Source organism: Falco cherrug, chromosome 6 (assembly GCF_023634085.1).
Source record: "Falco cherrug isolate bFalChe1 chromosome 6, bFalChe1.pri, whole genome shotgun sequence".
In the NCBI taxonomy this organism is placed as follows: Eukaryota; Metazoa; Chordata; class Aves; order Falconiformes; family Falconidae; genus Falco; species Falco cherrug.
This window is the reverse complement of record NC_073702.1, coordinates 84,402,333-84,418,796: the sequence shown is the minus strand read 5'-3', so window position 1 is coordinate 84,418,796 and position 16,464 is coordinate 84,402,333. Positions and strand designations below refer to the sequence as shown.

The window sequence follows — 16,464 nt, the reverse complement described above, 5'->3', positions numbered from 1 at the left end:
TTTGGCTAATTCTCTAGTTTCTGCACCATTCAAATCTCAAAAAAATGCAGAAGAGAATTAGATGTTTTTAAAAAAGTCAGAGGCAAAAGAGAAGAAAATTTTTTTGCCCACTTTACCAAATTAGACAGTCTGTGGAACACAGGGAAGAACAAGGTCTACAGAGGGTTAGCTGGGTAAGCACAACCAGTTTTCGATGGGGATACATGTAAGGTTATAGGGCAATAAAACAGAAGACAGAAGACTGTAGATAATATTGACATAATATGAACGAGGAAGATAAACAGTTAAACTGTTCCTGGACATGATATTTCACCACAGCAGTTCTTGAAAGACATAACATAACCATTTAACAACAGAATTTTAAAATATGACTCTGAATTAAGATGCATCAAAAAATAATCATGGTATGTCTCAATTATTGTACAGATGGGATACATTATGAGGGTAATAAAATACGAAGTACCTATGTTCTTGCTGATAGAATTTACAGCATATAAACTATGAACAGTTATAAATTAAGACATCACACAAATCCATAACCTACTCCCAACCCAGCATGGGAGCTTCATTTGCAAATATAAAAATACTTTTTGGTCTGTGTTGTTTTTTATTTTGGGATTCTTTTCATTCACTATTCAAGACAGAGAAGGATGACAGAATAGACTCATCATGTAATAGAAATTTACAGAGGAAAATGTCAGCTTGCAAAAATGCCTTGAATGGACTTGCCCTACAACCAAAATGCATCCATGTTCAACATATAAATAAGGCATTTAACTACAGCTATATTCAGATTACTTGCAAACTTATAACTTAAAATATGAATAACCCGCATGACAGAAAGGTAGTCTGAAGGTCTGGACATCAAGCTAATAGTCCTTAAACGACACTTAAAATGGGAAAAGATTAACTGTGTCTCCACTTTTATGCCCTTCAAAAGAGATGAATCATTTGAATGTCCTAATTCCTACTCACTCAAACTACCATCAAAAATCAAATCCTCTTTATCTTTTGTCTTTAGCTTCTCGTCAGTTAACATACTAACCCATCTCATTTCTCCTTTTCCAAATCTGATCATGTCATAAATGTGCATGATTATTAGAACATTTTTGAAGAAAGATATATGCATCCAATTTCATGCTGAAGTGTTATTCAAGCAAAAGAAACAAAATAATCCAAATTAAAAAAAAAAAAAAAAAAAAAATTGCTTTTGTCATTAATAAATGTAATACAAACCTCCTGAAACCTGGACTTCCACATCCAACCTTTTATCCTTTAATCTTCTCATTTCAGAGGCAAGTTTTGCTATGTATCATTCTAAGTACAGCCAGTAAATATTCTTACCGTGATCGAGCTTTGAATACATCCAGAATTTCCTCTTCATCTTGCTAAGACTCCACTATTTAGTGTTTAAAACACTTCTCTTTTTTTCGGGGGGTGGGAGTGAGAAATATATATCTCCTTGTAATGAACAATCCCAGTCGTATTTATTCAAACTCATTTCTGGGCAGACATTGAAAGCTTAAAGCTGTCTGAGTCCAGCGCACTAAACATGATGTCAAGAAGAGTTCTCATTTCCACACATCCTTACACAGCACTTTCCATGGTTCTTAAAACTGCAGAGCATTCGCACATGGGAGAGGCAAACTGCCTGCAGGATCTGATGGTACCTAATCAATAGACATTTTACCACTTATAGATGTTGGTGTTTAGAATAGAGTCACAGAGAGCCAGGTCTGTAGTTTAACTCGCTCACTTCCCAGCCAGCTTTTAGTAGACACAAAGAATGGCTTTTTGTAACAAATTTTCATTCTCTGTACCACAGTGTTACACTTCAGGTACATAATATTAAATATTAATTATGCTCCTTCACTGCTTGAACTAAAGATGCTTTCCTGCAGATCTTTAAATATAGAAGCCAATGCTTTAAGCTACTCAAAAGAAGGGCCTCTAGCAAACGGCTTATAGAAGGAGGCTGGTGGACCCAGAACTGGGGCCATGAGCTAGACCTGCCACAAACATCAGGCAGTGTCCTAGTGTACCCTGAGCTTTCAGAAAAGGGGTCACACATTTTTCACACAAAGAGACCAGGTTTGTTCCCCAGGCCACAGCGTGGATTTGAAATTAGCATATCCCCCACTGTAGGAATATAAGGTGCAAGTTTAAACCTATGCTTTTGGCAGCTGTGTTGCTCCTGGAAATATGCAGTTAATATGACCTTCTGCTCCACACTTCTTCAGTTTTTAACCAACTGTTCACCTGCTTTCAGTTCAAAGGACAAAGACAGCCACTGTGAAAAATGCTTACAAGAGGTACAAGAGATGGAGTTGAAATAGCAATGAACGTATACACATCTGTCCCAGCCACTTGCAAAAGCATGAATTAGCAATGTGAGAATCATGGGGGGGGGGAAGTTTGACCGGAAGTATTTTCACAATTCTCAAGGAGGGGGAAAAAAAAAAAAAAAAAAAAAAAAAAGAGTAAAAACTAAGTGCAATCAGATCATGCATGGTGAGATGCGAAAGGTGAGGCAGTACAGAAGCACACTGCTATCAAAAGTAGCCTCTGCTCTTCAGCTCAGCAAGAAGTAAATGCGACAAGTGCATTTGCAGTATCTCTACACTTCCTTATACTAGAGTGAATTAGTACTAACACCCCTGATGGCTCCTGTGTTAAGCCATGAAGGAATCAAGCCCTATCTTGCAGGGCATTTACTTACAAATAGTAAACTTGATCAGTTCTTCACTAGAACCCCAAACATTCCAAGTTATCCTGAAGAAGGACAGGACAAAAGGCTTGGCATGTCTTCAGACAGGTATAAATGGGCCAGGAGTAAACACAGAGTGGTAGTTACAAGAAAGTTCTTACTTATCAAATCAGTCTGGATGTGGACAGCCTTCCAATGGTAAGAGCTGGAGGACTGGGGAGAGTAAAAGGTATAACTGTATTTAAGAGGGAACAGGATAAACTCATAGACAAATTACGCTTTATAGTACTTTGGAGAAGCAGGGGCCAGACTCCATGACTCAGAAGCTGTTTTCCAGACCAAGAGCTCCAAAAAGCTTGTTCCATGTTTGTATGTAACTGCTTGTGATTTAGAGTATTTCAAGTGCATGGAAGGAATATTTTTTTTCCCATTCACAAAGTTTAATCATTCTAATATACCAAGTATGCAACCTCTAAAATGAAAGAAAGCCAACTCCATGTTCCCACTACATATAAATAGTTAATTGGACCAGCAAGATTTTAGTTCAAGAAATTAGAGCCGAACTACCTCAAAATGCTTTTATCAGCAGGAGACTGATTTATTTTAAGCAGCTTTTAAAATCAAGAAATCAATACTATCAAGAACAAGGAAAGTGGTTTACTTTTTGAGGAGAGGCTCAGTAACAAAGCTCTGCCTGATCACTGAAAGAACCAGCGCAGTGATTAAACATGGCTCTGGGATTGTACTACCTTTGCCTGTGCTAGTGCACGCAGACACCTTCCAAGGGTGAAAACCAGCAAGTCAGTCATAATACTGTCATATATAGCTGAAGTAGCACTTTAGCCTCATGAACTAAATTTGATGCATGAGCATTTTGCTTGAGTGATATATCTTCTTTTCAGAAAACCGATGCACTTCCACAATTAATTTAAAAACACTTCAAGTGTCAAAAAAACCAGGAAACATTTCTTTCCCATGAAACGACTTCAACCTCTTCAACAAAACAGAACCAACTTGCTTGATCCCATGAAATTTTTTCTCAGAGTTCAGTATCATATCCTGGGGATATGAGAGGCCAAGAGACCCAATAGCACTGCAGTTAGGGCCCTCACGGGAAAGGAAATCAGGGAATTAAATTTCAAATTTCCACATCTATTCTCATTCTATTCCAATGTCACTGTCTTGGTCTTCCTATTCCATAGTAACTTCTACATTTAATACAGCTGAATAGGTTGAACTGGTTAGCTTACCACAAACTTCCCTTGGAACACTGGCTAGCCTTCCATAAAACAGAAGAACCTCAAGATCTTGCCTTTTTACAAATCTGACTTGAACTCCCACCTGGAAGATCACATCCCAGCATGTCCTTTCTCATTCAATCTCCAGAAACCCTCAATTGAGGCAAGACACTTCTCCAATAGGTACTTGTTTGAATTTACACTGACACAGTTGTTCAATGTTTGGATTCTGGCAAATTTGAGTTTTTCAAAGAAATCTGTTTCATTAGAAAATTCCTTTCACCTCTCTTCCATTTGAAAAGGTGATTAAACATACTGTAAGAATGTCCTGTTGAAAACAGAGACATGCAACATACACCAATACAACTCTTGCTGTATTCTTAATTATAAGCTAGAAAAAAGACATTGTGTTGTGACTGTCATTCTTAAGAAAGTGAACTAACATACAGAAAATCATAAAATATAAAGGTGTCTTGAAGTGACAGGGGAAACATCACCTTCACCCTGTGCACAATGATTCTGAAAATTTTAAAAGGTTCTTAAACAGTTTAAACTTAACATCCAGTATGTTCCTCTTAAAGCAGTTCTTCATAATAACAAGCAGGTAAGCAATGCTCTCTGCAAAAACCAGCATGAAAACCTAGCAACATCCTACATATAAAATACCTCAGTTGGAAGTGTACGTACAGTAGCATCACCACCAGTAAGTGGAAAGGAGAAAAGAAAGAAGGAAAAGATAAAGCTAGAAGACTGCAGAGCCAGATGTAACAACTATAAAATAAACATGCAATTAAAATTATAAAAAAGGAAGCAGGGAAACAGCATAGCAGGAATACTTCGGCCCAGTGATCATCCAGCTGTTTCCATTTTATAACTCAGTAATATTTGGAGTTGCTCATCACAAAAGACAGTATTCACACAGTGTGATTGGGCAATGGAAAAGGAGACATGGGGACTTTGATTTAGCCAAACTCAACTGCCATGGTAACCTACATGACAAAAAGATTCAGACAGCAGATTAACAATCTGTTTTCTTTGCTCTAATCCACAGTTTTCACTTTTTAACTTTTAAAGTTTTATTTACTACTGACCCCCAATATCCTGCCGTGACAAATTTCATAAAACAGGACTAATTCAGCCTTACCCATTTAATTCCTGGGTGTTGAAAGCAAGCTTGAAGAAATGCTGCATTGGTTGCCAGGTTTGTACTGCAGTTTGGAAGAGAAGTTCTCCTAACTGAAGTCAATTCTTGGGAAAGTTGCTCTCTGGAAACTGATCACTGCTGTTTCGGCTCTGTGACTTCTGAGAAAGGAGCCTGTCTGCATTCTGTTTACCTACTAATTTTCAGACTGGTGTAAACAGTGCAAATAAGTTAAAATTAAATAAAGCCTTCATGCCACTGAATCCGCTTCCATCTGACCTGCAAAGTCCCACAATGTGCTAGTAGTCAACAGCAAGAAAGCAGTAAAGCAGTGTCTTTGTTTCCTTAAAAAACATTTGCACCTCCACAGGTGGCCAAGAGATAATAGGAAAACAGCCATTTTTATAGCATTTCCCATTCATGCTGTCTGTCTCTCTGCTTCCTTGTGGAAACTGATAAGCTAGTTAGGCATCATAACTACGAATATCACCGGGGCAGTCCTCATCCCAAACAGTCAAACAGGCCTATATATAAAATCACATCATAACACAGTAAAGAAGGACGCCCTTCAGGTGGTGTTCATTTAGCTCATTATAGAATATGCTGAAATAACTTATAAATCAAGAAGGCATTAACAGCAGTACTCAACACAGTAACTGCATTCAAAAAAATAGCTGAAAAAGATATAAAGAGAGCAAGCCCAAACAAAATGACACTAGAAATATAGAAAGATGAAAGCTTAGTATGCATTTCAGACACATCTGGAAGAAGATATTTCTTGTTAGTGCCACATGAAAAGAGTTATTGTTGGACCCTTCAATAGAGTGTGCAATAGAGATTAAGTTCCCCAAACAAGGTGTATGGATACAAAGGTATGCTCAGCTTTCTTTGCAAAAGCACTTACAAAATGATAATAGAGAGCCTTTATCACAAAATCATTTAAGTTTTCACTAAGAATTGAAGTGGTTTAAACCTAATGTACAGAAACAACACACAAAACTGCTTGGAAAGCTTATAAAAAAAAAAAGCAGAAATCTGCTTTTTTATGGGAAATTTTATGGGAAAAATGCCCATAACTTAAGACTGCACAGTGTGAACTGGAAAATCTGGAATAGGAAGTCATAATTAAGAACTAAACATCCACAATGTGTAATATTGCAACTCCTGGATAAAATGCAAACACCCAGTAGAGTCAATATTTTTTAATAGCACAGTGAAACTAAAGTTGCCTTGAATCGATAGGGAAATGCCAGCTTCTTTATTTTGGTGTGAGAACAGTTCAAATTCTAATGCAAATGTGTATAATTTATATACATTACTGATGGCTCTCCGAAGATATCCATCTTTTAGCTTCTGTGATACATCATTTACAGAGGAGCTAAGCAAGAAATGAGATCTCTCTTTGTTGAAAATTGTGATCCTCCAACAGGTGGCTTCAAAACATCCTGTGGTTATGTTCTTGCCAAAGATGCACTGTTTAGCCAGCACAGCCCTGTGTTTATTTTACTCTAGTAGGATAATATAATGAGGTAACATGCTAAAAATCTTAGGAGTACACCCGCACTACAGAAATACAATTATTTCATACCATGACACAGCCATTCGGGACTGACAGTTTTTCACAAAGCATTAATTTCTTACATATCATTCAGTCAGAGGATATTTCATTTTGTTTTAATTTTAAACTTTAGAAGCCCTTTTGAACAAGTCACAACTGTTAAAAAGGGAAATATTTAAAAGGCAAGCAAGCAATAGTTACTCAAAAGGCAAGAAAATTTCCAGAGAACATTCTTTGAGTAAGGTTTTGCTAACCTGTCTTTCTGTAACTTGCCCACTTGCTTGGCCTTTTTTTTGTTGGTTGGTTGGTTGGTTGGGTTTGGGTTTGATTTTTTTTTAAAAACTGTCTTTCATAAAGTACTAGCAGACAAATGAAAGGCTGTAAAGCTAGCCTGACAAGTAAGAAGTCATGATGTCCGTGAGGCAATAACTAGCAGCCTCTCCAGAAGAGAGGAAACTAGCAAAAAGGGCATCATATTTCTAGACAGCAAATCTATTGTACATTTACTGATACTCTTTACTTTGTTAGAAGAGTAGGTAGGAAGAGCTATAGTGAAATCTTCCACTGGTTCTCAACAGCAAACATCTTTAAAAACCCCAGCCCTGTCTACTTCTGTTACTTTTAGAGCTTTGTTCAACTTTTATTTTTCAAGGCTAATCTTTTATTCTGGGCATCTGCCATAATATGTTTTGAAAGAAATAACTGATAAAATGGGCCAAGATAGAACGTGAAAGTTTTCTCATAAGTTCTTAAAACAGTTTTAAAGTTTCTGTCCTTTGGACTATGACTTGAAATTTGACAGAAAGTTCAGAACATGCCAGGAACATGCCATTTCAAATCACCATTAAAATCCAGCCAAGATCTGACCAAGTTATAAGCCTCTGAAAACTGGGCATCGTCCTCACATAAATGTGATAACAGCTGCTAGTTCTCTGAAGATGTGTGCTTTCATTGGGTATTCAATGGTCCTTCATGTTTGTCATATACTAACAAAGGAGTAAGCACCACATCCACAAAGTGTAATCTACACCAGAAGTACAAGGGCTAAGAATTTAATTTAAACTGGCTTCCAGAAACCATGATAATACTAGCCCAAGAAACTAAGAGCTGTGAAAGTTTTCTTTACTATTAAGGCATTGCCTAACTGCAGTCAGACAGTGTGAAAGAGAAAGAAGTAGAAAAGTTAAAGTAAAAGAAGTTGTGGACAATTATTTAACAAGGTGAGGCAGAAGTCCACACTGAAGCCTGGAATATATTGAGAGAAATTAAAAAACAGATCTCTTTTGTGTTACTGAGAAAACAGACACAAGATTTGGATATACAGTTGTAAGACAGGAAGAACTAGAGGTGACCACTGGGTATGAGTAATAAAGACGAGAATATAATCAGAGTGTGCAATTACAAACATTTCAAGACAGCAGAGAGTTCAGCATTAGCCATATTAAATTAAATACACTGGAGGACATCCAGAAAAGGAGATCAGAGTAAGAGAATAAGACTTTAAAATAATCTGTTTATATTCATCTCGAGCCATGAGCCATAGATCATACAGTGAACAAAACTTACTGAATTATTTTCATAAACTGTAACCTAACATCTTCAAAAAACAAAGCCTGTGGGACCATACTTAATCAAAAGAGGAATCATGGATTTTATTCAACACAAAAAAAAAAAAGTAAATTAAGTCTCAAATACATAGGATCAGTCACAAAAGGAGAAAAGGAGGGATTCAAGGAAGGATTTCAGTAGAAAAAACATTGGCAATTCTGCAAAAAAACATGCTAAAGGAGTGACCTAAGGGACTTTATAAGAACCAGACTAAGACAAAAATGGAAACAGCCAAATGAGTAACATTAACAAACAAAAAAGCACCAGAGCTGGTTGTAGCAGGGAGGAAGGACAACAAGGCAGCAAACAGACCCGGCAGGGACCAGGACAGGGTTACAGGATCTTTGTTGATGGCAGTTTCAGCTGATTGAAAAGGACAGAAGCCAACTGGAGGCAATCCAGGACTGAACTGGAAGCACATCTGATGAACTCTGAGATGAAGGAAGAATATGGGACTGGCTGTGCTCCCAATTTGGGCCTAAGGTCAAAGATGATGTATCTCTCAATTCTAGACGAGTGATATTTAGGTATTACTTAAGGATACTCTAATTCCTCTGTCTTTGAAATTAATGTATAGATCAACATTAAAATCTTGTTCTAATGAATTAAAAAAAAGAAAAGAAAAGAAAATGCAAATAAGAATAAAATCAAAGTACAGACATGGAGAGAGATGCAAGAGGGGACACGAGTAACAAATATACATGTCCTTTTTTACGTAATATACAGCACCACCATAAGTCTTTTCACACTAATTCTTAATGGTTTCATTTCCTTACATAACTATTAACATTTATTTTCTGTAAGATATTTTATTTACTCATTCTAGAAGCAAAATCAGCTAGGAGAAGCCTGATTTTCAAGATGTCAGTCACTAGAGTTTATAATGTAAGTTCTAAACTTTTTCACCCTCATAAGGCATGTAATAGGCAAGTGTTCCTGTACTGTGGTCACCAAGGCTGAAGCAGAAACGTATTCCCAAACTCAATAGCAGCAGCTCTCACCTTTGTGCCGTGTGAAATTCAGTTGCTAAGATCCTAGTGTTCAAAACAGATTTATACTCCTTTGAAGTAGGATGCACTATTAGTTGCATACACAGGGCTTTACACTACCTCTGACAATGTTTTACAGGTCCACGACCTAGTAGAGGACTTACAAATAATTCAAAAAATAGTACCAGAATATTTGTGGTTTACTGATAATCCAGTTCAAATTAAGATCGCTGCTAAAATAGCAACATCTTAAATTACTGACCCTGACATGCTGTTCACACGGCACTGAGCTAGGCTACGGTTTGTTTTCAGAAAGTCCATCCAGTTGGATAAGGTCAATGAAAAATAAGCAGAATAATTATCTTACTCAGATAAAGTATGGTATACCAATTAACAAAAAAGCCTCTTCTGTTTCTTTCCAAAATTTTTATTTGATAAAATCTGTTTGTGAGGAGAAAATTTTTAAAAAATTATATTGTATTCAATACTCTAAAAAAGAAGATATTAGCTGAATATATAATAAAACCAAGAGAACTGAAACTACTGCCAGACTGCTTTAACAACCTGAAAAATAAAAGATGTGTCTTTTCCAGTAACTTTATTAAGTGTATTTAACCATAAACACTTTCAGATGGTGTGTGATTATAAGTTGCCTGAATAACCCTAGTTTTATAGTCACACTCCATTTTTCAATTAATTTCAAAAAACAGTTTGAAAATGTTTTGAACTTTTAAAACAAAAAAAACCCAAAACAAAACAACAAAACCAAACAAACAACTACAAAACACCAAAACCACCACACAAACTTTGACTATTATTAGAGGGACCATGGAGTGATTTTGTAGATAAGCTGTATTATCTTGGAAAGCGTGTTTGTTTTAAGAATTATTTGAACAAATTTATTACAACCATTTTCCCTTCATCAGTTGTGTTAAACTATTCTTCAGGAAAGATGAGAAAGATCTAAAGAGTTTAAAAGACTCATGTTCTCTCATATAGATGTCAATAATTTTTTGAGTATTTCTAACCAATCTTCAGTTCAATGTGTAAACCAGGGATGGTCTTAACTATACCAGTAAGTATTAAGTAGATAAGTTAATATTTGTACACTATTTTGAATTTAATTAGTGAAGAGAAAAACCCTGATTATCTTCAGTCACGGAAACCAGTACAAAGAAGTGTCAAAGATAACATTTAATGGCAAGGTTCATAAAAATAACTCCACTGTAAAACTTCATGGGTTGAAAAGTGTCATACAGTAGAAAGACGTCTTAATGTTAAATCCATTAGGCAAGAGAAAGGAAAATATGTTAGACCATGTCTATGTCACAGTTTTGTGATGGTATGCAAACATGGCCAATAACAGCACTCTGGCCAGATAGCGCAAAGGCACGATACTGTCACTGGAATGCCAGCAAATTTGCCCTCAACCCTACACTATCTTGTACCAGAAGCCTTTTCAGTGGGACAAAATTATGTAGCACAGACATCCCAGTTTGGGTTCTGTAAAATTTTGTGACATGCTGTTTTCTGTTGTTCCTTTAATTTATTTGGTGAAGCAGCTATTGGATTGAAATTTCAGTAGTCCTATAGAGCGCTTTGATTCAAAGAAAAAGACTTAAAGGAAACAACAGGTAAAGAACAGTCTAGCAGACTAAGATATGAGTTAAAAAGGTAAGAAATCAAGTAATGAGAGCATCTTTTTAAACTTAATGCTTACCTGATACAACAGTGTATATGCACAGAAAAATAGCTTACCACTCTCATAAGGGCAATTTTCATTAGAAGGACTAACAGAATTCTCAGGACTGGTAAGTCATTGATAAATCATGTCCTGCTTGGCAAAAAAACCAAAACCAAAAAAAAAAAAAAAACCAACACAAAACCAAAAAACAAACCCAAAAACCAAAACCCAACAACAAAGTCAAAGATAACTTCTCAGTACTTACATCAAACGTGGGTGTACTTTGCTGGGCACCCTGATTACATGGTTCTCTGAAGCAGTCAGTGAATGGAAGCAAAAGACCCATTGCAATAATGCGAGAACACAGTTTTTCAGCTTCTTCTTGTGGTGCATTTTCCTGCTGGCTGAAGAGCTTTTCCAGCAGAGTTCGTCCTGTCAAGGTGATGACACAGATCAATAAGAATTTGTAGCTATCTATAGGACACAAAGATTAAGGAATTACAATGTCTATTGAAAATCTCAACTATTAGAACTAAAATAATGAAACGAAAAAAGAATTATTGAAAAAAGTCTTTAATATAGAATACTCCTATATAATAATTTTAACTGATCTGTAGCCTGATTAATTAGGATATTCAAGAAAATATACATTATGTTGGCTGCACCATGGAGTAGGAACAAAAGCCATGAGATGCTACTGTAGCACCAGTCTCCTATTTATTTGTATTATGTCATTGTCCTGATGGGAAAACCAAGATATTACCAAGAAATGCAGTAAATTTTTCCAAGGGTGACACACAAAGTTATAACAGAATCAAATCCCCCAACTCTTAGAGTGAACTTTTGTATTTTGAATGACAAAAGGATCATAGCCTTTAAAAGATATTGTTCTATTTCTTTGAGGAAACTCTCAATAAAAGAATAACAACAAAAAACCCAAACCCAACCAATCAACCAAACAAAATACACCCTGATAACTTTTCTGTTTAAAAATTGTATTTAATACAGCTCCAGTGCAGCTCCAAACTAAGATGCAGTACCACAAGCAACAACAGAGAAGTAAAACTTTTGAAAAGTGAGAAGAGACTTATTCCTATTATAGGACCAGATTTCACGATCAAAGTGTTTTCTTTGTTATCTCACCACAGAGCATGAAAGGAGGGCATATGTTATAAAGTACATTGCAGGAGACTATGCCAGAGGTTTGAAAGACCATTATGCTGTGTGCAGCTAGCCAGAAAAAAAAACTACAAAAATTAGTTACATACGCAGGCTGCAGTAAAATCTATATTGTAAGAATATTAAATTGCTTGATTAAGCTCTAAAATGTCAAAAGATGCCAAAGTTCAGATTTACAGGATATAGATAGAGATGAAATAGATCTACTGGAAGAGAAAAGGCAGATGGAGTAATAAAGTTAATTTAATGTTTTAATATTAAATAACTGAATACAATTTGTACCTAAATCAGTTTCTATAGTATGATTTTTCCATTCACTCACTGGAAGCCAAAGGTATTCTCCAGAAAAAAAAACATACTGCATTAAGAAAGTATTTTATTATCATTTTAAGTAGCAATAATAACAACAACGATAATGTCAATACTACTGTTATTTTTTTACATAGGAATGCAAGATTTCTGTCTGAATGTTGATTAAAAATGTAAAATTTCTCAGGCTTTCTGAACTTACCAAAAATATTTTTCTTTTAAACATCTGGATGCAATTTAAAAAGGGTATTGCAAGTGACATTTAGCCCAAAGTTTCTGTATTATTTTAACTTTATGTGGCAATGCTAAGACTAAAGTAAACAATAGATTAAAATGTTGCAAGTTCTTCCTACGATTTTCCTCTCCGCATCTAAAGATCTGTTAATTCTGAATTATTAGTCCAGGTTTCCTAGCCTTTTATTCGACAAAATACGATACATTTAATGGGATAAGCTAGGGGATAAATTTGTAAGAGACACAAGTTTTGTTATGTTTGCTGATTAGTCTTCCTCTGTTCCCTGATTTCACCACTTATAAGGTGATAGCAACATAATTGCTTATTCAACTTACCCATCTATTTATCTAAAGGTATAGTTTAGTTGTTAAATCTTCAAAGTTGTTAATTAATTGAAGACTGGCTTTCTTACTGACTGATATGCACTGTGATTTTTAACAACATTGCAGCAATGTAGAGCACCCTCCTATATGAAGAAAGGCAATAGTATGAAGCCATGGAATCAAAGCGCAAATAGGGAGCTGCTGCCAGACATGTTTCTGATTTGGTTTAGTAATTTTAATTTGGGGTTGTAGTTGCCAATGCTCAGTGGTGCTGTAAAAGACCACTAAAAAATACCCTTGCTACTGCCCTCTTACTGCAATAAATGGGTTCTCCTGGCTTTAAATACTGAGGTTGAGCTATATAAACAAGTTCTAGAAAAGAATTAGAATACAAGACTTGCATCACACTATCACCAAAGCACCAACAGCTAGCATTTCTGGTAGCATTCCTGGGGCAAAGCACATCATATTACCACAGTATCCCCTTTTAGCACTGAGTAAAGTTCAACAGCATGGAAAGTTGTCAAGTTATAGGAAACTGCAAGTAATGAAGATGAATGAGGAAGCCAATGCCTTACACTTACCAGAAGAAAAAAAAAAAATCAACACCAGAACACTCTGCACACACAAAAAAATAGGACTATGTGAGAAAATGACACATTCTTCTTGCCATATTAAATATTCAAATGTTATTCATGACTTTTGAACGTCAGACCTGATACTTTTTTTGTCTGAATGTTTCAACATGTAAATAATCTAGTCATGTTTATAGTCTTCTTCTGCACATCCAGAAGCAGAATAGCTCTCTTTCCCCCCTGCCCTGCCCCACCCCCCCTTTTGCTTGAACCTAATTAACAGGAATAACATCCGTAAATGACAAAACAGGAAATGAGGCAGGTTTTTTTTCTTTAATCCACCCATTCATTTGCTAATTTCTGTAACACTTCTTAACAGTCTCCCTCAAGATCAAATACTTCCTTCAGAATCCTAGTCACCATTCAGTTGCTGTTTAATTTGTATAGCAGTTATCAACTACCGTTGCTTAGTTATTCTTAAATATTGCTTAAACATACTTTAGCTTTCTTACAATACAGAATAAGCATATATGTAAAAAAAGTCATTAATGAACTTAGTTTCTTTTACTGTACTCTGTATTACTTATGCTATTTTGTTCATCTGAACTTGAAGCATTCTCTCCAGTGTATTAGTAGTCTTGAATAAATAGGGTAGTAAAAAATACTTAATTATATTAGGCAGTGCTTTTTAACCTAAAGGAATCAACCATTTAACTCTAGATTCAGTACTGTTAAGCTGTTCATTGCATGAAATGCCTGTTGAGACAAAAAACCAAAGGTTCTCAACAGCAAGGTAACAACGTTTGGATATTGCTGTGCTCTAACGCAGATTGTGTGCTCCTTAGAATTGCTATGGAGATCTGAGGACAGACACAGAAATTTGAATTATAGAAATACATTTTGCCAGTTAACACATTTTACCAAATGCAAGCTGAAAGAAAGCTCAATTTTCAATGCATAGAGCATAGTTTCACTGCAAACAGCTGTGAAAAAAAGTCTGCATCAACAATGAATGGGTTATATGTTTAAAGCACTGAGGAAAATAACAGACTGTTAAACCACTGAAATTTTGTGCCTAACCAGCTAGGACTTGTCATCAAATTAAATGGTCATTACAAGTGTCAGAACAACCCACCCCCTGTCAGACATAAAACCCAGTGAAAGTTATAAAGAGGACAATGCATATTCTCCTTAAAGGCCAGCGAGGAGGTAATCCCTACCAAAGGAAAGTGCGTTAATACCTGAGAATGTCACTTGTTTCCTCTAGACACCACCACACCGTGCTGCACCGCCTGATGGATGGAGTCGCTGCAGCACTGAGCTCCAGACAGAGCTGAAACTTTTACATGGGAGAGCATTTGAACGTCTCTGCTTACCAAGAAGTAGTTCCTCCCTTGTTAAGGGCACCTGATATTTCTCTTTCACATACTTTCAGCTACAAGCCAGTTGTCACTACAATGGAAGCATTCCAGCTCCAACGTCCTCTGCAGCCTGGGTAGGCTGGTGCCTAATCTGCCCCTACCTAACTGCCCTCTGGCCCTACCAGTGCCTGTACTGGTGCCAAAGCAAGAGAGATTCGAGGAGCAACTGGAATCACATTTATGATTTTGATTCAGGGCAAGATGAGGATTATATTTTTGTTTAGGTATAGCAAAATATCTCTTTAGCACTGTACTCCACAGGCTTTTAACTGCTTCTTTTTTTTAACCCCCACCAAAATTCATTCATAATATCAAATATTACTTCGTATGATAATGAAGCATTGTAAAATATCATTATGTATGCTATATAAAATGCATATGATAATTTCATATAATAATCCCACTCAGTACTGACACAGTCACAAATTCTCCCTTGGCCTGGAGAGGTGTCTGAGGCACACACACACACTGAGGCACTGCACTACAGCAGAGCTTGCAATAATGTTTCCCTGAGGACTGTGCTGTTATAACCTCACATTTATCTTTAAAGATGTGTCTCTTATTCTCCTTACATTGCATTTGCAAAAGCCCAGGAGCACAACTGTCAGTGAACACAAGTTGAGACTAATGATCAAGATGAGTTATATTCCAAAGGCTCCCCCTTCTGCTGGTCTCCCATGATTTTTTCTTCTAGCAACCAGAGCACCACACCACACTTTCACCATTAGCACAGCAGCTGCATCAGCACATCTTAACCTGACCGGAGATGGTCATTCTGGTTTAGTTTTTCCTAAAGCAGAGTGAACAGCTTCAGTGTAACACCAGTTCTGAACGCCCTATTGAGAGTTACATCAAGGGTTAACTTCATTCATGCAGGTATTGCTTACATCTTCAAAAGCTGAAATCAGTTTGCCTTCTTTTTCCCCAGTTTACTCTTTTTTTTTTTTTAATTATTATTTCCAGTTTAGTGAGATCAGAAATGCTTACACAGCAAAAAGATTTCATAAGCTTTGAAGACAAAAGTACCATAGGCCTTGCTCTATTTTTGGGAGATAGTACAGAAGGAAAAAAAAAAAAAAAAAAAAAAGGAAGAAGAGATGGAAAAAATAGTGAATTTTCATTTAGAATATTAGAGCTAACAGTTTTCTATTAGTCCTACAATATATAAAAAAAACAAATGTAGCCTTCTTAGGGTTTTTCATTTAGAAAGGACTCCAATTATGAACATAATTCAATAAATTAAAAAAATAGACAGAACAGACAATAGTAAAAGAAAAGGCCCATTTCCACATCATTGAAAAGTTAGGAAATACTATACTTCAGATATCTGCTACCCCATATATATCTAAAGCATTCCTTCCTTCCAATATTTGTCTGTCTTCTTTTCTACATATCTTATCATCAAGGTCATAACTAAGACAGACCTAAAGAATCTGGCAAAGCACCTGAACTGTGCAGCACCAAACATTCCCCAGAATGCGGGAAGAGGACAAACAC

General features: G+C 36.2%; 1 protein-coding gene across 1 annotated transcript in view; it reads right to left on the bottom strand.

Annotated features, from left to right (window-relative positions):
- FMN2 (formin 2) overlaps positions 1–16,464 on the bottom strand; it is a 161,034-nt gene that overhangs the window by 131,617 nt on the left and 12,953 nt on the right. Inside the window, exon 2 of the mRNA XM_055714844.1 lies at positions 11,191–11,357. Within this exon, the coding sequence (XP_055570819.1) occupies positions 11,191–11,357 (167 nt within the window). The remainder of the gene's footprint in view (positions 1–11,190; positions 11,358–16,464) is intronic.